The 23,781-nt window shown below is 36.3% G+C and overlaps 1 protein-coding gene across 2 annotated transcripts in view; it reads right to left on the bottom strand.

The window, feature by feature from the left end:
* LOC149203395 (coiled-coil domain-containing protein SCD2-like) overlaps positions 1 to 23,781 on the bottom strand; it is a 405,302-nt gene that overhangs the window by 110,368 nt on the left and 271,153 nt on the right. For both annotated transcript variants that reach the window (XR_016253953.1, XM_089403421.1), the window contains exons 14-15: positions 21,469 to 21,513; positions 21,291 to 21,331 (exon numbers count right to left, since the gene is read on the bottom strand). Coding sequence is in view for 1 of the 2 variants with exons in the window: in XM_089403421.1 (XP_089259547.1) it covers positions 21,291 to 21,331; positions 21,469 to 21,513 (86 nt within the window). In the remaining variant the exon portion in view is untranslated. The remainder of the gene's footprint in view (positions 1 to 21,290; positions 21,332 to 21,468; positions 21,514 to 23,781) is intronic.

Raw genomic sequence — 23,781 nt, forward strand, 5'->3', positions numbered from 1 at the left:
TGACACCAAACCACTGTGTTGAACCCAGCACCCTGCATCATCATTCAGAACTAGTTGTAACCTCAAAAATCATGCATTAGAGTGTATACGCTACTTTGTTAAACCCAAACTGCGTGTATAGGCTATTTCCGTTAATCAAACCTGTGTATACCTTCAAAACTACTGCAAACATAAACTTTTGAATCAAGTCTATACAAACCAGCAATATACTGAATATCTACTGTCAACTTACAGAGCTTCACACAAGCAGGGACAAAAATCACTTCTTCTCACTTATACAATCAATCAGTCAAATGCCAGCCTCCTTATGCATTCAATTTTACATTCAGATCTAAGAAGACTTCATTGACAGACAACAGTAAAACAATAGAATTTGATCAGATAGATTAGTCAGATCTGAAAAAGATGCTTTTCTTTTGTATACACTACTTGAAAGAACAGAACCTGCATGTATACGTTGTTTGGCTGGGACGAAAGTGCGTGCAGATTTGCAAATATTGACTCAGAACTCTGTTGCAATCCCAGACTTCAGACAAACCCAGATCATGATAGATGACGAATAAAACAGGCGCAAAATATCAAATCTAGCCTCAAACAATATCACATCATTCAAGAATAAGTCATTTCAGGTCTCATGATCCTGATCCAATATTGAACTCAAGGTGCACCTAAATATTTCAGATTTAGTCCCAAACATAACCTTGCAACATAAAATATACTTCAGATAGAAGTATTCCTTAGAATCTTATTGCTTGCACACTTGGCCTTATGATATTCTCCTCCTTATATAGCTTTAGGCCCTTTGTCAATACCTTGGACCAAAACTACTTAGGACCAATACCTTGGACCAAAAACATTTAGGACCAATAATTTGGACCAAATACCTAGGGTCAATACCACTAACCAAATACCTTGGACCAATACCATGGACCAAAACCTTGATTTTCCATCCCATACGTGATTTTCCTTCTGTGAAATTGTGTGTATACGTATATGCTCTTTTTGTTTTGTGTTCTCGCGTGTATACGCTACTTTGACAAAGTGAGCCAGTGTATACCTTTCTTTATTCAATCTCTAGAGTCTAATCTGTAATCCTTTGTTGTTAACCTGTTGCACTGTGAACTGTCATCTATGTGAGTTGCCATCAAGTACAACACCTGTATCATAATGCCAACAGTCTCCCCCTCTAGACTTAATGGCAACAACAACACCAAGACACTCACCCCCTTTGACATCAAGGGCAAAGGGCAGACCAAGATATTCTCCCCTTTTGATATATTATGTTGTCCATGCTCCCCCTGACTACATGCAGAGTTTGCAAAAAAATGTTTTTCAAAAGAATAACATGACTCTATAACTCAACTAAGTGAATATGACCTTCCTATCACCAATGACTCAATACATACATCAATCTCCCCACCAAGTGGGGATAAACTAGATTTGACTCATCCACCCAACCAAGTGAGGATATACCAATTGTTAATACATGACAGAAATACAATAAATATTACATCATCCATCCCATGCAAAGTGGGGATACAAATTACATCATTTATCCAATAGGACTCATTCAAATGTATGAGAAGACATATCACACCCTAGACTTTTACATGACTTAAGCAACAAATGGTATAAATATCTGAAGCCATAGCTGGATTCAGCAACCATAATGCCAACAATGCAAAATGTGTGCGAAGGCTAATGCTCCACCTAAACCTGTGCTACTTGTGCATTGTTAACAAGTTAATAACCAAATCATCTTTGTCAGTTAAATAAAAATTAATGAACAAGGCATATCGTTAGACTGTAATTCGTCAACATCAGACTTAGCACTCATATCAGAGTCTGGCCCACTGTTTTTCCTGTCAGAAAAACATATACGCTCCTTCACCCACAGAAACCCACGTGTATACGCGACTATACTTCATGAAACATGCATATAATAACCGTCCTCTGAAAAACTAGATTTAACAGCAGGATGATGCAGCAACTACTCCCAGCTTTTGTCTGATATATTCAAATGTTTCTCTGGGCAGTGGTTTAGTGAATACATCAGCAACCTGTTCCTTGGAGGGAACATACTCCAATTTGACCTTTTGTTCAAGCACTTGTTTACGTAGAAAATGGTACTTGATGTGTATGTGCTTAGTCTTGGAGTGCATGACTAGATTTTTTGAAACACTGATGGCACTTGTATTATCACATAGAATGGAGATCAGCGGAGTACATGTGATCTGAATGTCTTGCAAAGTTTGCATCATCAAAAGTAGTCGTGTGCAGCAAGATGCAGCAGCCACATATTCTACTTCAACGGTAGATAAAGCAATTGAACTTTGTTTCTTACTGAACCAAGGCACTAACCTAGAACCCATATAGAATGCACCACCACTAATGCTTTTTCTATCATCAACACTTCCTACCCAATCTGCATCTGTATATGCATGAAGAGTAAGATCTGCATCTCTAGGATGCCATAGTCCAAAGAAGTGAGTTCCTTGAAGATATTTGAAAATTCTTTTGACTGCCTGAAGGTGTGATTCCTTTGGATTTGCTTGGAGTCTTCCCCCTATTCCTACTAAATGCATGATGTCAAGTCGGGTACCTGTTAAATAAAGCAGACTGCCAATTATGGATCTATACGTTGGTTGATGTACTGTTGTTGATTCATCATTTGAGCTGAGACTGCATCCTATTACCATTGGGGCACATACAGGTTTAAAATCTTCCATTCTGTAACTTTTCAAGATCTGTTTGAGATATTTGGTTTGTGAAAGAAAAACACCATCTTTAGTTTGTTGAACTTGTAGACCAAGAAAATAAGTAAGTTCACAAAGCAAGGACATTTCAAATTCTTGCTGCCTTACTAAAGCAAAATTCTGACTCATGGATTCTTCATTGCTACCAAAAATGATATCATCAACATAAACAATAATAATTAGCAATTTATCAATTTCAATCTTTGTATATAGAGTGCTATTTGCAGAACCTTTTGTAAACCCTTGTTGGTGTAGATATTTGTCAAAGCGGTGATACCAGGCCCTTGGAGCTTGTTTCAGACCATAGAGAGCTTTTTTGATTCTACATACAAGTTTTGCCTCATTTCCAAGAAAGAATCCTTCTGGTTGTTCAATATAAACTTCTTCTTCTAAATCTCCATTAAGGAAGGCTGATTTTACATCCATTTGGTATACTTTGAATTTCTGAAAGCTGGAAAGAGCAATAAACATCCTTATGGCTTCAAGTCTGGCAACAGGTGCAAAAGTTTCTTCAAAATCTATACCTTCATGTTGAGCATACCCTTTACAAACAAATCTGGCCTTGTTTCTAATGACTTCTCCATTTTCATTCAGCTTGTTCTTGAATATCCATTTAGTTCCTATAATATTTTTATCATGAGGTCTAGGAACTAATTCCCAAGTATTATTCTTTTCAATTTGCTCAAGTTCTTCATCCGTGGCCTTGACCCAACATTCATCTTTGCATGCTTCATTTATATTTTGAGGTTCGGTGGAAGATAGTAATGCTAAATAGCTTGAGGTCCCTGTAATAGTTCTTCTTGTCTATACACCTGCCTTCTTTTCCCCTAAAATTTGAGTTTTTGCATGATTTTTCTGAACATACCTGGACGGAGTCTTTTCTTCCACCATTATACCTTCTTCTGGTGCTTCATTGGTTTCTTCTTCAATATAATTTTGATTTGATGTGGGAAAGTAATCCCCATATTCCTCATTGTCATAATCTTCTACTGATTTTATCTGTTTTGGATTTTTGCATGCTCCATCAACTACAACATCAATGCTTTCAACAATTTTCCCAAGTCTTTTATTATAACATTTATATCCTTTACTTCTGGAAGAATAACCAAGAACAATACCTTCATCTGCTCTGAGTTCAAACTTACCAAGTTTTTCATCAGTCCTTTTGATAAAACATTTGCTTCTAAAAACTTTAAGGTATTTTATAGTAGGAGTCTTACCATACCGAAGTTCATGTGGAGTTTGAGTGTTATTTACCCGAACATTTGCTTTGTTGAGAATAGTCACGGCAGTGAATGCAGCTTCACCCTAGAAGGTTGCAGGAGTTCCAGATTCATCTAGCATAGCTTGAGCCATTTGTTGAACTGTTCTGTTCATTCTTTCTATCACACCATTTTGCTGAGGAGTTCTTGCGGTGGAGAATTGCCTTTTTATTCCATGTTGTTCACAAAAGTCAAAGAATTCATTCGATATAAATTCCCCTCCTCGTTCAGATCTAAGGCATTTGATTTTCGATCTGATTCATTTTCAACCAAAGCTTTGAAGGCTTGGAACTTTTCAAATGCTTCATCTTTATGCTTTAGAAGACCTATCCAACACATTCTAGAAAAATTATCAATGAACAAAATAAAGTATTCTTCTCCACGAGGTGATTTTTTCCTTGTTGGTCCACATAAATCAGTATGGACAAGCTCAAGAGGCTTACTAGCTGACCCTTCTTTTTCCATGAAGTGAACTCTGGTTTGCTTACCGATTTGACATGGTTTGCATATTGTATTTTCTAGAATGCTGATATGTGGAAGATCACGAACAGCCTTAAGTCTACATGCATTTCTTATTTGAGAAAAGCTTAGATGTCCCAGTCTTCTATGCCACAGCCAGTTTTCATCATTTTTGCTTAGATAGCACTGTTGTTTTCCTCCTTTGAGTATGTATAAGTTGTTTGGAGTTCTTGTACCTTTGATCACAGTCTCTCCAGTATCAAGCTCACAAACAACACATCCGTTTGATCGAAACACCACTTCATTTCCTTGATCACACATTTGACTAACACTTAACAGGTTATGCTTTAAACCGTCTACATACATAACATTTCCAACTTTAACCTTTTCTTTCAAGAAAACAGAACCTTTACCTTTTATAACAGTTGGAGTGTCATTTCCAAATGAGACATTATTTTCCTTTTCTAAGAGATTATATGAGTGAAGTTTCTCTTTGTCACCTGTCATGTGTTTGGAGCATCCATTATCGATGTACCACCGATTTTCTTGTCCTTTGGCATACAAAGTTATACCACATCTTTCTTTTTGAGATTCTTTCATTCTCCATATCTTGGGATTTAATGGCGTTTGCTCCTTTTGAGGTGTTTGCCGGAATTTGCTCCTGCATTCAGATTCTTCATGACCAAAGTTGTTACAGATTGAGCATTCTATTTCATTTTCAAGAGCAGAAAATTTACTATAGGAACTTCTCTTGATCCCTATTACATTCCTTTGATTTCGTGCTTCTCTAGTCATGATGGTTTTGTAAGCAACGCATTGAGCAGTTTTCTGCCCAAAATTATGACATGAAAAACATTGCCCATTAAAGAAGTTTCTGCGACTATCGAATCTATTTACCTATTGATTGTAGTTTCAATTGATATTCATCTTTGGAGCAAATTGAGTATGATTTGCCTGAGGTTGGTTGTGACTTCTATTGATATTCATCCTTGGAGTAAATTGACACTGATTTACCTGGTGATCAGCTTTATGCCTTTGTTGACGACTGTCATACTGCTCACTGGTCTTTGTTGCATCAAGATAGCTTTATGGTGGAGGTTGACGGCTTCTATGATTGAAATGCTTCTTCAATATTTCCAAGACCTGTCTTTATCAGAGGAGAATGTTGAACTTTGATAATTTCATTTAAAGTTTCTAATCCTTTAGCAAATCTAAGATTGAGAGATTTTGTTTTCTCAAGATCTTTTCTTAAACCCACAATTTCACATTCTAGTTTTTAATTGTGTTTTTCTTTTTCAGCAAGTTGGTATGTCAAGGTATCTATGATCATATTCTTTTCTTCTAAATAGATTTTAAGTTTAGAGATTTCTTTATGAAAGTTTTCCTCTTCTAAAGCATCCCAAAAATTACCATCATCATAAGCCATGAGAAGTCTATAATCATCACTATCAAATAAACCATCATTATCCTCTTCTAAACTATCCCAAAAATCATTGCTATCATAAGTCATGAGAAGTCTCTACTCTTGTCCAATTTAATCTTCATCACTATTAGATAAACCATCGTTGTCTTCATGAGTATAGTAACTCCTTTTATTCACAACATGTTTCCTATTCCCTTTTGCATATTCCTTTCCTTTTTCATATTTATCTTTATGAGGACATCTGACAGCATAATGACCGACTCTGCCACAAGCAAAGCATTTGAAAGGTAGCTTACCTCTAAACCTTCCAAAACCCCATTGAAGCTTCTTGACAAAATTTACCTCATCTTCTTCTTCTGAAATGTGTCTTGATTCATTGTGTTCTTCCTTTTCTTTTCCTTTTGCTGAAGCTTTAAATGTGGCTTCTCTCATATCTAATGGACTTCCTTTTCTCATCTCAAAAGCAATTAGGATTCTGTGAAGCTGTGTCATAGTGATATTCTTCAGATCCCGTCTTTCTTCTATGGCAGACACTTTTCATTCAAATTTAGCAGACAAGGATCTCAAAATTTTCTCAACTAAGGTAACTTCCTTTATTTCTTCACCCAGATTCTTCATACAATTAACAACCTCATCTATACATAAAAAGTAACTAGCTATACTCTCATCACTATGCATCTTAAGAGTTTCATACTAAATTCTGAGAGTTTGAAGCATAGCACGTTTTACCTGAGAGTCCCCTTCTTAGCTCTGCACGATTTTGTCCCATATCTCTTTGGCTGATTTGAGTTGCATGACTTTGACAAACACTGGGTGTGACAAACTTCCCCATAAAGTCTTGACAGCTTTGGCTATGGTCTCATATTGCTTTTTGCCTACCGCGTCTCTAGGAATTGCTGTTGGAAATGTATATCCTCCTTCCACAATTTCCCAAACATCTATTCCAAGAGATTGTAGATAGGCTATGGTTCTTATTTTCCAATAAACAAAGTTGCTCCCATCGAATATTGGTGGTCTGATGGATCCCATGCTTTCGTGGTTATTCAACTTGATGGATCTCCCTTCAAGTGATCAAGCTTCTTCTGAAGGACCTGCTTTGATACCAATTGTTGGAAATAATACTAAGAGGGACGTGAATCAGTATTGTCGAATCAATAATTTTATTTCCCAAACAAATTTATATACGCTATTTCATTGATATGAACTAGCGTGTATACACAACTGTGATTAAAGAAACTAGCGTATATCCAAAGAACTTGTGATTTAGACAATTTATCATGTGTTGATATTAAACCAGCACATCAGTAACTTATTAGACAATGCAGTAAAAGCAGAATAAAGCATCACACATAAGCAACACACATGAACACCAAGTTTTAAAGTGGAAACCCAATGTGGGTGAAAACCACCTGCTAGTGTCATCTCTATCTTCTTTTAATAATAAGAAAAATTGTTTACAATCTTGTACTAGTGCAGACTCATACCAGTACGCAGGCACCCACCTGCAGAAGGCTACAACCTTCTCTCATTTTCCAGCTTCTACTAGAAGGGAGTTGCAACCTCCTATCTCTTCTACTAGCCAATATGTTTACTAGTACGTAGGCGTTGATCTACAGAAGGCTACGACCTTCTTTCTTCCTCCAGGGACCACGTTTCATGAATTTTTAGACTGGATCAAAACACCACAATCTGAAGGCCACGTTTAATCCAATTTTCATATTGGACCCATCAAAAACATTTTAAACTTAAACTGCACCAACCAACATTCAGTTAATTTGAATAATCAGATCACTGACACCAGAACACTGTGTTGAACCCAGAACCCTGCATCATCATTCAGAACCAGTTGTGACCTCAAAAATCATGCATTAGTGTATACGCTACTTTGCTGAACCCAAACTGTGTGTATACGCTACTTCTGTTAATCAAACCTGCGTATGCCTTCAAAACTACTACAAACATAAACTTTTGAATCAAGTCTGTACAAACCAGCAATATACTGAATATCTATTGTCAACTTGCAGAGCTTCACACAGCCACGGACAGAGATCACTTCTTCTCACTTATACAATCAATCAATCAAATGCCAGCCTCCTTATGCATTCAGTTTTACATTCAGATCTGAGAAGACTTCATTGACAGACAGCAGTAAAACAACAGAATTTGATGAGATAGACTAATCAGATCTGAAAAAGAAGCTTTTCTTTTGTATACGCTACTTGAAAGAACAGAACCTGCATGTACGCGCTCTTTGGCCAAGACAAATCTGCGTACAGATCTGCAACAAACAAAGCGATATCATGATAGATGACAAATAAAACAAGAGAAAGATATCAGAGCTAGTCTCAACCAATATCAAATCATTCAAGAATAAGTCATTTCAGGTCTCATGATCCTAATCCAATATTGAACTCAAGGTGCACATAAATATTTCAGATCTAGTCCCAAACATAACCCTGCAAATAAAATATATTTCAGACAGAAGTATTCCTTAGAATCATATTGCTTGCACACTTGGCCTTATGATCTTCTCCTCCTTATATAGCTTTAGGCCCTTTATCAATACCTTGGACCAAAACCATTTAAGCCCAATACCTTGGACCAAATACCTAGGGTCAATACCACGGACCAAATACCTTGGACCAATACCTTCGACCAAAACCTTGATTTTCCACCCCATACGCGCTTTTCCTTCTGTGAAATTGCGTGGATACGTATATGTTCTTTTTGTTCTATGTTCCCGCGTGTATACGCTACTTTGACAAAGTGAACCAGCGTATACCTCTCTTTCTTCAATTTCTACAGTCTGATCTGTAATCCTTTGTTGTTAACCTGTTGCACTGTGAACTGTCCTTTGTGTGAGTTGCTATCAAGGACAAAACCTGTATCATAATGCCAACAAGGGTGAGGGTGACCTTAAAAATTTGCACATGAGATGGCTTTAATTAAAAAACACATTTTTCCTTAACCAAATTTAGCAATCTTTAGGTCGATTTTGATCCTCTCGAGAAGAGGAATTTAATGCAATGATTATCTTCATTGGATGAATTGTCCAAAGTGGAATTTGGCCCTAGTTGCCAATTTTAACAAGAAGTCCTCGAAAATTAGAAATAATTAAAAGGCAAAAAAAAGTGTTATATTATTATTTAAAATATATATATATATATATATATTGTTATATTGTTATATAAAAAATTAGTTACTTTATAAGTTATTAGGCAAAGAGCATGATCAAAGATCATGTCCATTCACCAAGAGGCACCCAAGGCCGTATATAGCCAGGGCCTCCCACAAAATGTAAACATCATCTATTCATTTATTAATAAAATATATATTATGGCTATCAATTGCTAAATTCGTGTGTTCCATCCGGGATCAGAGGTAGCCAAGCTGCAACTCTATTCGTTGTTCTTCACCATCGACGTTCCATCGGTATTCCATCCGATGTGTATTTCCTTCGTCGTCTTTCCGCTATGTCTTTTCACCGTCCTAAATTGCTTATGCCTATCTGTTATCATTCGTTGTCATCTGCTCTCATCTTCGCCCTTTTATTCCCCGCTGACTACATCAATTCCCCGTCAACGTCATAACCTACCACACCACATCGTGCCCCGTTGAATGCAATAATCCTTGTCATTGTTGCATCTACCGTGGCACCCAAAACTCAGACTCCCGACCGTGCTTCCCCGGTTGTTCCCCATATCTTCCAACATTGTCTCTACTCCCCGACCATACTCTCTGTCTACCATCGATCTCGTGTTCACTCTGTTGGTCACTCTTCCATCGACTCACCTCACACTGTTTGATTTGTGTCGTCATTACACACTGTCGTCGTTTCCTTTGTTGTGTCTTTTTCATTATACGCCCAAGTCAATGCATCAAACATTATAATCCCTAATTATTTTATTATTATTATAATTATTAAAAAAAACTTTATGCTATAAAATAATTTCAATATATAATTTAATTAATTAATTTAATTTAATTATATTAAAAGGATATTATAATTATTATTTAAAAAAAATTAAGTTCAAATTAAGGAAGAAACTTTAAAGCTGGTGGACAATTATACAACCCCACAAACTCATTCAATGTCGTTGATGTCAATAGTCGATTTCAGCAAAAAATTAGTTCATCTGGAGAATAGGATTACTAGCCACTCCGATGATATCAACCAAAAATTAGTCGATCTCGAGAGTAGGGTTATCGGACATTCCGACGATATCAAGAAGCTTCAGGATACGACAAATCGAATAGAACTACAGCTCGGGCAGAACCATATCCAATTCAAAATGAATCATAATCAGACAATGATGTTGCTGAACACTTTGTGTGAAAGGAGGAAGGATACACCCGAACAACTACTCCAAGATGATGGAGGTAATCAACAAAACAATTCATCGGATTCAACAAATTCAGCAGATTCTCATGAAAAAAATGGAGTCTCCAAAAAAAATCATCCATGCACCATCAAGGAAATATTAACGCGACTTTTTCAAAGAAGCAACTCTGGAATTCATTTGCCAATCAATACCCTCTTTTCGCTCCACTATTAGCGACATATCAGCAAAAGGCAAAAATGGAGCTGCCCAAATTCGATGGTAATGAAAAATGCAGCACTATGTGGCTGAATAAAGCAGTAGAATACTTCGAGATTTACGACATCGACAATGATGATGAAAATATCAGGCACGTTTCCATGAAAATGGAAGAAGCATATAATTGGTATATGTGGCGGAAAAAGACGACAATCGCCATCGCTTGGAGAAAATTTAAGGATGCAATCTTTAAAAGATTCCAAGGTGTAAAGGAAGAAGAGTTCTTTTCAACACTCATCAGATTGCAACAAAAAGGAAATGTGGATGAGTACACTCGAGAATGGGAGACCTTAGCAACATGAGTACATGGGTTATCAGAATCTCGTCTAATTCAATCATACATCTCCGGACTTAAAACTCATCTACGAGTGGAACTTGAGCTTCATGACATTACGTCAATAGAAGTAGCAAGACAAAAAGCAAAAGTTGCTGAAAAGAAATTTGAACAGATACTATGGTCCAAACTGGAAAAAGTATATTCGAGATGAAGAATGCCCCAGTCTGTGGATATGAATAATACAAGATATGTTCCACCACATCGTCATGAAGGCAAAAAATCTAACGTAGAAATGCAAAGGATAAAAGAAGGAAAATGCAAATGTTGTGGCAAGAAGTGGGACCCTAACATAGGTGTGCAAAAGGAAAGGAACCAAAGAACCTATATAACTGTGAAGTAACTATTGATTCAAACAGTGACGATTCCGACATAGAAGAAATAGAAGATGCCCCAGAATTAGATGATGGAAGTATTCTGCAAGTGTCACTATCAGCTTTGACAGGTATACCACAACCCCGGACTCTAAAATTGAAAGGACGTATAAAGAAGAACAACATAGTGGTTCTCATTGACTCCGGTAGCACCCACAATTTTTTAGATGCAACCATGGCAAAGAGACTCAACATTTTCTCATTTCCCTTACCCAACATGAAGGTGATGGTAGCCGATGGTAAGAAGATCCAAAAGGTAGCGAAATGCCATAAGGTCAAATTCAATGAATCCCCGTTCTTCACTACACCATTAGGTGGAGTAGATGTCGTCTTAGGTATCCAATGGCTATGAACTCTAGGCACTTATTCTGCCAACCATCAAGTACAATTCATAAGCTTTAACTGGGAAGGGCAGAGGTACAAGTTATATGGATTCCAAGCACCAGAGAATCAAATTGTATCGTCATCTCAGATGATGAAGATGATTCGAAAAGGAGCACCAGCTTATGTAGTACAATGTCACCAATTAGAAATGTTATCTGCAAACATGATCAACGAAGAGTCACCAGAGATACAAGATCTAATTCAGAAGCATGAAAAGGTATTCCAAGACCTGCCTATGAAAATGCCTCCTAACAGGGAAATTGAGCATACAATAGAAGTCAAAGCAGGGTCAGACCTCGTCAACATCAAGCTGTATCGATATCCACATCACCAAAAGACGGAAATTGAGAGATTAATCCAAGACCTTTTAAAGTGTGGGATCATTTCGAAAAGTAAGAGTCTGTATGTTGCTCCAGTGGTATTGGTAAGGAAGAAGGATGGTTCATTCAGGCTATGCATTGACTATAGAGGATTAAACAAAATAATGATTAAAAACAAATTCCCAATTCCCTTTATCAAGGAAATGTTCGATGAACTCCATGGCACAAGATACTTCTCAAAATTGGACTTAAGATCAGGCTATTATCAAATTAGAATCAGGTTGGAAGATATACCAAAAATGGCATTCCGAACACACGAAAGTCACTATGAATTTAAAGTAATGCCATTTGGGTTAACCAATGCACCAGCAACATTCCAAGCCACTATGAGCGAATTATTCCTTCCATATCTTAGGAAGTTTTTATTAGTATTCTTTGATGATATTTTAGTTTAAAGTAAAACTTAGAAGGAGCACCTACAACATTTGGATAAAGTTCTTACACTACTGAAAGAGCATCAGTTCTACACAAAAAAATCCAAATGCACCTTTGGAAAGGAAGAAGTAGAATACCTCGGACACATTATATCCCATGAAGGCGTAAAAGTGGACACTAATAAAATCAAAGCTATAAAGGAATGGACCAAACTGATTAATATATCCAAGCTAATAGGGTTCTTAGGATTGACTAGATATTATCGAAGATTTATTAAAAACTATGCACATATAACTGCACCTCTAACAAACCTTTTAAAGAAGAATTCATTTCAATGGGATCAGGAAGCAGGAAGGTGTTTTGAAGAACTAAAGGAAGTTACATCTAATGCCCCAGTATTGGCAACTCCATATTTCTCTAAACCATTTATCATCGAGTGTGATGCTTCTGGATTCGGTATAGGCGCAGTGTTAATGCAGGAAGGGCATCCAATAGCTTTTGAAAGCAGGAAGCTCAATAAAAGAGAACGTCTTAAGTACACATACAACAAGGAAATGCTCGCTATTATGCATTCGAACAGACCATAACAGTCTCCAACACCTCCTTCAACAAAAAACACTTTCCAAAGAACAACAAAAATGGATTGAAAAATTGTCGCCTTTGACATGGAGATACTACATAAAAGGGGAAAAGACAATGTAGTAGCAAATGCCCTATCTAGGAAGGACGAAGAACCAACATTATTTGAGTCTCGGTTATTGTTCCTGAATGGGTTAATGAGATTCGAAGTGAGTATGCCAAGGATCCAGAAATAACAACGATAATCAATAACCTTCCAAACAACTCAAAATTTGAATGGAAGAATGATATTCTATGGTACAAAGGAAGAATCTATCTGAATGCAAACTCCGAGTTTAAATCCAAGATACTCCAGGAGTCACATGATTCATTATCAATCGGACATGTAGGATTCTTTAAAACTTACTACAATGCACATCAATCATTCTTTTGGAAGGGGATCAGTGGCGATATTCAGAAGTATGTAGCAGAATGTGACACATGTCAAAGAAATAATAATAAAATATTATGACACCTGGATTACTTCACACTTTAAACATTCCGAATCAGAAATTGGAAGAAATATCAATGGACTTTATTGAGGGATTACCTGTATCTGAAGGCAAGGACAAGATTTTCATAGTGGTCGATAGACTCACCAAATATGCTCACTTTATAGAAATAAAGAAATCAGAGTTAGCTAAACAAATCGCTGAAATATTTTGCAAAAATATATATAAATTACACAATTTTCTGAAAGTCATTGTGAGTGATAGAGATGCCAAATTCAAGGGTAATTTCTGGGAGGAATTGTTCAACCACATAGGAACCTCCCTAAATATGAGTTCTGCTTATCACCCTCAAATAGATGGACAAACAGAGGTTGTCAATAAATGTTTGGAAGCCTACCTACGTTGTTACGCTACAGAAAAACAAAATAAGTGGGCTCAATGGTTGCATCTCGCTGAATGGTGATATAATTCTACTTATCATACGTCAGCAAAAATGACTCCATTCCAAGCTTTGTATGGGTACGAACCTCCAAAATGGAAGGATCTAGCTACCGTCCAGAAAAATCTACCTGCTGTTAAAAACCAACTAGAAGAAACCCAAAAAATCGTCCAAACCCTAAAAGAAAACTTGAATAATGCAAGGAACTGTATGAAGCAACAAGCAGACCGAAACAGAACCGAAAGAGAATTTGAAGTCGGAGAATGGGTATTTGTCAAGCTCCAGCCATACAAACAGTGGTCCTTAAAACAAAAACGAAAAAATAAATTGGCACCAAAGTTCTATGGACCTTATCAGATCAATAAAAAGATCAGCCAAGTTGCATATAGTTTAAGCCTTCCATAGAAAAGTCGTGTTCACAACGTCTTCCATGTCTCCTGCCTTAAAAAGGCACTGTGCGAACATCAATCAACGTAAACAATGTTTCCATCCCTTGATGATGAAGGAAGGGTCATTTTAGAACCAGAAGGTATATTATCTACCAGAGAGAGGAAGCTTCGATCTTCTGTAATCAAGGAACACTTGATCAAGTGGAAGGACTTATCAGAAGAAGAAGCTTCTTGGGAGACTGAAGCGTTTCGTCAACAACATCCGTTGTTACGTATGCTTTGACGACAAAGCATTATTTTGAGAGGAAGGCAATGTTATATAAAAAATTAGTTAGTTTATAAGTTATTAGGCAAAGGGGAGACACCCAAGGCAGTATATAGCCAGGGCCTCCCACAAAACGTAATCATCATCTATTCATTTATTAATAAAATATATATTATGGCTATCAATTGCTAAATTCATGTATTCCATATATATATAGATAGATATTACAAAATTCATTAGTCAAAATATTTTTTGATGAAATTATCAAAAAACACAAAAGAAAGTCCATTTCTAAAGGGGAAAAAATGGAGTCTAATTTAGAAATAAGGAAAAGAAAATTCTCTTATAAATGTCTTCCAATTGCAGATTGTAGATTAATTACATTCAAAGGAAATACCCAAGGGAAGGAGATTAATATCGCCATCAGCACAAGTAACGAGGAGAATTATATCAATGTTAACTTGGCGAATCAGCTATAACTTCCAAAGTCAAGCATAGGAGAAATAACAAATAGTTTTGGCCAAAAAGAGGATGAAATTAATGATTTACAAGTAATAATTGACCACTATGAATGCATCTCTCAATTTTGAGTAGTAACTATGTTTAACCCAAATATTGACATAATTTTTGGTCAACCCTGGTTAAAAGAATTGGGTACGTTCATGCTAAACTTAGAAAAAAGATTTTGATGTTTCCTTATAAGAAAAAAATGATCACATTCCAAGAAGTGACAATGAAGTCAAATTCAAGATTGTCGTCATTAGAAGACTAAAGGATATTTCAAAATTGATGCTACAAGAGAATCAAGAAACAATATCAAAGAAACAAAAGGAGCTTGAAGAAGTCATCTCTAGTAAAGACAAAGAAATTTCACGCCTCAAAGATCACAATGAAAAACTACTTGAACAAGTCAAGAAAGCTAAGGCCACAAGGAAGGAACTCAAGAAGCACTTATCAGAACAAGAAGAGGAAAATTTACATTTAAAGAACCTTAATCAAACATTATTAGAACAAATCAAAAATTTAAAAGATAAGAAGGATACTAAGAACAAAGTCAACAATCCAAAAAGCGAAGAGCTTTTACGTCTAAGGAATCATAACCAAAACCTCCTTATGCAAATAAAGAAGCTTAAAAGTGACAAGAAATCAGTAAATGACATGTTAGAACAACTTCGAGAAAAAGTACTAAAATCTCAAGTTGTTTCAATCCAAGATGAAGATAAAGGAATAAATACCGATCCGGTCAATACTAGAAGCCAAAACCAATTCAAATGTTGCAGCTCAAACAATGGAAATTCCAAATTATGATTCAGTAACCAAGTCAACAACAAAAGTACCTAAAGTAAATCGGGAAATCACCACAAAGAGATTAGAGCAAGATCAAACTGCAAGAGCTCCTTATCGACATCTGAATCACAAGTGTAGACAACTAAGTCAGTCTACACATTTGAAGCATTCACAACAGAAACAACAAATTTATGTTTCAAGGAAAACTCAAGTTTGCAGAATCCAATCCTATGATAACAATTCATTAAAAAATTCCAGTGATCGGAAAATTCCACAGAAGGTTAACCTAGGACAGTCCAATCCATTCTCATTCCAACAATTTTGTTTATCACTCAAAGCATCATATCGCCTTGTATCAATGAAGATGAAAGTTCAGAAACAAGAAGATATTCGAAATGAAAAAAGAGATCAAGCCCTTTGATCATTAAGCTTTGAGAAAAAAGCTTTTTGAAGAGGAAGGCAATGTTATGAATAAAAATATAACAAAATAATATAAATAATGTAAAACAATAATAATAATAAATAATAGTTAAGTAGTAACTATTTAATGAAAAGGTATGTCACTAAGGACATAACCGTTGATGAAGAGGAACATGCCCTCACCCTCATTGTAATCATCTTATATCAATTCTTATACAATATTTAATATACATTACTTGTCCTACAATGGATGTTTATGTCTTCGAAGTAATTTGATGCTTACTCCACTGCGTATACGAACTTTGTTCATTACAAGAAATATCTGAGTGATGATTGTGGGTGTAAATGAGAAGTTCAAGTGTCTTTTTATAGTGATTTTAGGGTACTCAACAAGCACGTCTCTTTCCAAATTAAATTTGATTTTCTTTCTTTTAATTTAAAAATTATTTTTTCTTTCTTTTAACCTGTGTAGCTGGTGAATACCTCCATACTGAAGCCAAATGGGCTCACAACTTGCCAGAATAGTTGCCATGTGCTCGGCCTCCGTCGAGTTAAGTGCCACTAAGTGTTGCTTCTTGTTGAACCATGAGATCATATCTAGTTGATCCCAAGTTGAAACAACATCTAGATGTGCTCTTCTTGTCCACTACACTTTCTTCCTAGTTTGAATCTGTATAGCCCTGTAACTCCACTTCACCAACTCTGACATACCTTGGTCCATACTCTACTATACCCCTCAAGTACCTGAGCACATGCTTCATTGCTACCCAATGAACTGGTTGAGTGTATTCATCACAAAACAAATATACGTCCCCATGTTGACCATATATATCAGAGAACCTATTGACTACCTATACAATGTGGATCCACTAACTCACACTCAGAAGCATTCAGCGTCTTCAAGTTGGTGATCATAGGTGTAGACATAAGCCTGCAAGCTTCCATCCTGAGTCTCCTCAGAATATCTACTGCATACTTGCTCTGCCTAGGAAAATCTCTTTTGATTGTTGCCACACCTCCAATCCCAAAAATTAATGCATCAAGCGAATCCTTCATCTCAAAATCAAAAGCAATGTCCTCCTTGCACATCAATATGAACCTCTTTGACCCTGTCAAGAAGAGATCATCAACATGGAACACCAAAATAAGTGGTTAACCTCAACAAGTATATGGTGCAAGTTTGAGTTTGCCTCACTCTCGACGAAGCCCAAACCAAGAAGATATCCATCGATATTGATATACCATGTGCGTGGAGAATTGTAACAAACAAAGTTCGTAGACGCCCTAATACCAATGCTACGAACAAAGTTCGTAATAGCAAGTTAAACACTCCAAAAGACATGGAATATGATGATATCCATTGAGGATACAATAATATATAAAATGTATTAAATAAGAATATGATATGATGAGAATGTTACAAATGAGGGTGGGCACCTACTTATATACCTAGGCAGTTACCCTTTCACAAACGGTCATGTCCAGGGTTGCAAGGGAGCAGCTCCCCCCCCCCCTCCTTCAAATTGCTCCTGGAGCACACTCCGAGCAGGAACGAATCGAGAGCGCTCGCAAAATTCGCTCCCGCAAAATCTGTACAACCCTGTAACTCCACTTCACCAACTCTGACATACCTTGGTCCATACTCCACTATACCCCTCAAGTACCTGAGCACATGCTTTGTTGCTACCCAATGAACCCTTCTTGCTCGCCATGAACTGGTTGAGTGTATTCATCACAAAACAGATATATGTCCTCATGTTGACCATATACATCAGAGAACTTATCAACTACCTATACAATGTCGATCCACTAACTCACATTCAGAAGCGTTCAGCTTCTTCAAGTTGGTGATCATAGGTGTAGACATAAGCCTACAAGCTTCCATCCTGAATCTCCTCAGAATATGTACTGCATACTTGCTTTGCCTAGGAAAATCTCTCTTGATTGTTGCCACACCTGCGATCCCAAAAAGTAATGCATCAAGCCAATCCTTCATCTCAAACTCAAAAGCAAGGTCCTCCTTGCACATCACTATGAGCCTCTTTCATCCTGTCAAGAAGAGATCATCAACATGCAACACCAAAATAAGTGCTTCACCTCAACATGTGGTACAAGTTTGAGTTTGCCACACTCTCGGCGAAGCCCAAACCAAGAAGATATCCATCAATATGGTATGCGTGTGGAGAATTGTAACGAACAAAGTTCGTAAACACTCTAATACCAATGCTACAAACAAAGTTTGTAATAGCAGGTTAAACGCTCCAAAAGACTCGGAATATGTTGATATCCATTGAGGATACAATAATATATAAAATGTATTGAATAAGAATATGATATGATGAGAATGTTACAAATGAGGATGGGGGTCTACTTATATACCTAGGTAGTTACCCTTTCACAAATGATCATGTCCAGGTTTGCGGGGGATTGCCTCCGTCCCCCCACCCCCCTTTCAAATTTCTCCCAGAGCGCACTCCGAGCAGGAAAGAATCGGGAGTGCTCCCAAAATTCGCTCCCGTCACGCTCCCGCAAAAATAAAAACACTCCCTGTTTTTTTTCACAAAAAAATTATCACAAAGATGTTCCAAACACAAACTTTTTTCAAAAAGACAAGATTTTTTTAGTAGGGCAGCCTAATATTCAAGCTTATGGCCCTAGTATTTACTATTTATATGCAATTCATGGAAATGTTAAAGTGACATTCTCCTTTTGTCTTTCATTTTCATCTTTTTACTTAAATTTTTAACATTACCATGAAATGACTCAGGATGTTTGAGAGTGGTTCCAACCTCATTGGATTTCATATGGAGAAAGTAGAATTTTAGATCTCACTCAAAATCTAGCAGACTTATCAGTTTTTCAGGATTTCGGGATTGGGGGGATTGCAATGTTTCCATTGGATTTTGTCATGTACTAGGGTATGAGGCTTGTATTTAATCAAAAGCACCAAGCCCTCAATGTACCTTCATGTTAGTGACATTGGTTGTCGAACTCCTCTATCATGACCCTAATAAAACTGTATCTGTCACTTAAACAAAATCTTGACTTGACATGCTACATTTTTTCTATCTTATGTTAATTGCTTAGAGGGTGATATTAATGACAAAGATCCCAAGATAGGCAATGATTTTGATTATATGTAGCTATTTGTTGTAGCATGATTTTTTTGGATGCTAGAGGCCATCTAGAGCCTAGTTGTTGATGTACTTTCAATTCAGAGATGGATTACACTTTATGCTATTTTGGTTATGTGCACCCTTACATGCTATATAAATGAGAACTTGTAACTTGTGGACGTGGCTGATGAAGATTATAACTTCTACATGACTGATGTTATATGGTCTAATCCATGTTTTTACGTTTTTTATATCTAATTCACCATTTTACTTGCTTTTGTTGACATATATACATCAAAATATATATTCTATAAAAATTCGCTCCCGATTCGCTCCAAAACCGGGAGCTTTTGAAAATGTTGCTCCCTGCTCCTGCTTCCAAGTAGCCTTCGTCATGTCCTTAGAAGCATGCCTCTTCAATTAATCATTATTACAATTATTATTATTATTATTATTATTATATATATATATATATATATATACTGCCTTCCTCTTCAAAAAGCTTTGTCTTTAAAACTTATTATTGATAAGGCATATCCTCTGTTCTTTGTCTTTTTAATCTATTCGCATCTTTTGGAATTATTTGATCTGTCATCTTCGTTGATACAAGATGATAGGATCATTTGAGTGATAAAAAAATAGTCGAACTGAAAAGGGATCTGACCATCCTAAATCAATTTTCTATGGAATCTTGAGGTCGCTGGAAACTTGTGATGAATTGTTATAAAAGCATTGGATTGTGCAACTTCAGTATTCTTTGAAACATGACTGATACAGATTCATAGATTGATTGAGATGTTTGTTCTTGTGATTCGGATGTAGATAAGGAGTTCTTTTGGTTTGTCTTTCCCTTATCATGTGTGTGGAAATATTCTGATTTACTTTAGGTATTGATGTTGTTGAGCTGGTTACAAAATCTTAACTCGGAATTTTCATCCTCTAAACTGAAACATTTGAGTGTGTTTTTTCCTCAACTGGCTTGTCTTCTTCTTGAGTTGTGCTATTAACTAGATCACTATTCATTCTTTTTTCTTCAATTTGAATTTCTATATCTGAAGATTTTGATGCTTCCTTCTCAATAGGGTGTTGTACCTTGTTTTCCAACAACTAGTCAGAAAAGGGTGTTGAAGAAACAAAAAGAAGTGACCAGATGAGGGTTGGATAAAGGTCAAGTGAAGCCTGAACTAATCAGAAAAGGGTGTTGAAGAACCAAAAAGAAGCGACCAGATGAGGCTTGGATAAAGGTCAAGTTAATCCTGAAGGCTTAATAAGTGTCAATCCATATCAGAACCAACCTGAATCGACCAGTTCAAATACCAAACCGATCAGTTCAGGAAGGAACCAATCTGTAGGTCCAGTTGAGACCATGCCAAAGATGAACTGGTTTGCACCCTGCACATATAAATTGGTTCAAGCTGACCAAATTCTGTTAACATTGATGCAAATAACATCGTCTTCTTGGTTCCTCCCTGAAGGTTTTATAACGACCCTAAGGTTTACAGAGGAACTGAGATGCCCTTTTCAACAGTGAACCTCTGCAAGACTAAGGTCGTGGTCTTCAATAGACTTAAAAAAATCAAATTCATAACAATAAAGCCTGGAAAAGAACTCCACACACTGAATATCAATCTAAAAGGGCTACGTGTATAATACTCAACTGGACATCATAACTAACCAAAAAGATACCAATATTAACATCGTCCAATTTTCTCAAGTACCTGACTGGAATTGTTACAATTTGATCCAAACACTAATTCAGAGGATGTGTGCTTCCATTGAGATAGTGTTTAACCAACATTAAGAATGGCAGGATTAGTTTATTTTAGTGAACAAGCTCAATAATGAAGAACAGGACGGAAACAATTACAATAATTATTAAGAAAGGCCATCCACGCCATGCATTAAGATAGCAATTATTAAATGTATTCTAAAATTTAAATTAGGAAGATCAAACGAAACCTGCTTAAACTGAACATCTTCAACCTCTTCCTGGCTCAGCTCTGCACAAGAGGATCCTCTTTTTCTTAGTTGGCATATAAGCATGAAATATTTATTATTGCTCGTCTAAACATTCACCCAATTTACTTCAAGAAAACTAACATAGAGTTCATGCTTAAAAAGGTTATGGCTAGTTTACCAAACGCCTCAACAAGCTTTGGACTATCCACTGGAGATTTCAAGTCTGCAGCCAAAAACAAGAAAACCAACAATAAACATCACAATCAGGAAAAGAAATATCATAAGAAAATAGGAATTTATTGGACTAGCCCAAATTCTAGTTCACAAGGAAACATTCAAAGTTTGTGTTCCAACAATTTTAGGATGATATGAAAGTTGAAACAGAGAATTGAACAGAACTTCTGACAATAGTTTCTACTTCAAACAGCATTTAAAATACACAAACAACCCCTGCATCCAATATGACTCTCCAAAACATCAATTGAAGACAAAGTTGCCAATGTTTCCAAGTGTAGATGGCAGTTCTGGTGTGGAACTAGGTAAATGGAAACCATTTTCAAACGTAGAATTCATCAGAATATTGGGGGCAAGTGACACTCTATAATATATATATACAACAATAACATGTGATTATAATTTTTCTATGCTATATTCACCAACACATAACAGATGAAACACAGAATTTTGAACAAAAAAGCATATCATATATAAAATTGGTCTACCAAAATTCAGTGATTGTACCAGCCATGGGAAAATGGCTAAGTCCCAAGAAAGAAAATTTGATCAAAGGGTCAAGCAAGGCCAAAATACAGATTGACGACCAATGCAAGTGGAATACAAGTTGATGTTGACACAGGAATATCAATCAGTGTTCTAATTGCTACTACCAAATGTAGCACCTTAGGACAAAGCCTTGCTAAATATTCTATATTAAGAATATTTAGATACAATCCTACAAAGGGGGTACCCCAACAAATCTTAGGGATAAGTGACCCAAGTCGATTAGGCTAAATAACCCCTAAAGGTTCTACTATAAAATTCACCGAAGCATATTCAAAATTTAGGGTTTTGGGTGATTTAAGGAATAATTTCCAGATAACGAGTTCAAAGGACTTTATGGCTAAATCACAAGGACTTAGTAAGTCCTAAAGAGCAATCTAAAAATTACACTTTGCTGTTATAAACCAGAGGTTTAATCAGCACAATTACAGCATGCAAATATTTATAACAGCAATAACAAGACAGCCCAAAATTTATAATAGTCAAGAGAAAAATGAGGGCTCTTGTCATATCCCCATTTTTATTTTCCTCTATAGTACAGCCAGAGTGGATTTCCAGGGCACGGGATGGCCTACTCATGGGAGCACGTTTATGTGATCAGGGGTTTCGGGGGTGTTTTAAGGAGCTTTTACGGGATTCGATGGTATTCGATTGCCATATTCTTTCATCCACACAACTTGCCTTTCGTTCTGTTGCATTCCGACAACTTTCAGAAAACAAGGTTATTATTGAACCTGACTTAATTAATTTTGCGTGAGGTGGCAATCCGGGAGAAATATTTGATGGAATACAGCAGTGTAAAAGTTCATTGGAACCGGAATGAGAAGATCCATGGGATCGGATGCTAAGAAGTGACTTCCAGTGGCCAAAGAGAGTATGGTGGGGGATTTATCATTTTCCCCGATTAAATATGGCTTTGATTAGTCAAATAATTAAGGGAAAAAAATAATTAATTGGAGGAAAAAGGCCAAAAGTGAAATAAAATTAAATTAAAAGGTCACTTAAGATAAAGTCAAGAGAGGAGCTTCTAGAATAATAATTAAATAAGACGCTTCTAGAGACTTGGAAATCTATCTATCAAATCCATAAAAGAGAAGGAGATCATTTGGAGACATCTTGGATTTGACTATTTTCTGTGGAGAGGTTTTGAGAACAAGGTTCTGAACTTCAGTGAACGTTGCGAACAAATGGTAAAAATCGGGATAAAATTGGTAAAAATTGGCAAAAGATCAGCAAAATTTAAAAATTACAAAAAATTTTAAAAAATTTAAAAAATTACAAAAATCAAGTTTTTTTGGGAAAAAATCACCGTTTTAATCATTTCAAGCAAAAAATCATGATTTTCCAGAAAATCGCAATTAAATCTCGATTTTTGCAACACTGACTTCAGTAGCCCCAAGACAGAAACCCTCGAGTGATTCAACGAGCGGGAAAGCACCCATCTCTCTCCTTGGTGAATTCATCCAGAATTCATAGGTTGTGATTGTTTTCAGTTCAGATTTTGGAGGCCCATATCAGCTTGTAGCAAATATTTGTGGAAGGCCATTTCTCTCAGCGATTTAAAACATTATATGTACTCTTTTATTTAACAAAATAAGGTTGAGTCTTTTGCATTATTATCTTGTCAAATCTTCTGTTGCAGATTTTATTTCATGTTTTTCGCATTGATTTTGTGGATTAACTTGTGCAAATGATTTAAGGAATTGACGGT

This window comes from Pinus tabuliformis, chromosome 2_1 (assembly GCF_031772625.1).
Source record: "Pinus tabuliformis cultivar Carrire ecotype Pingquan chromosome 2_1, CPIR1, whole genome shotgun sequence".
In the NCBI taxonomy this organism is placed as follows: Eukaryota; Viridiplantae; Streptophyta; class Pinopsida; order Pinales; family Pinaceae; genus Pinus; species Pinus tabuliformis.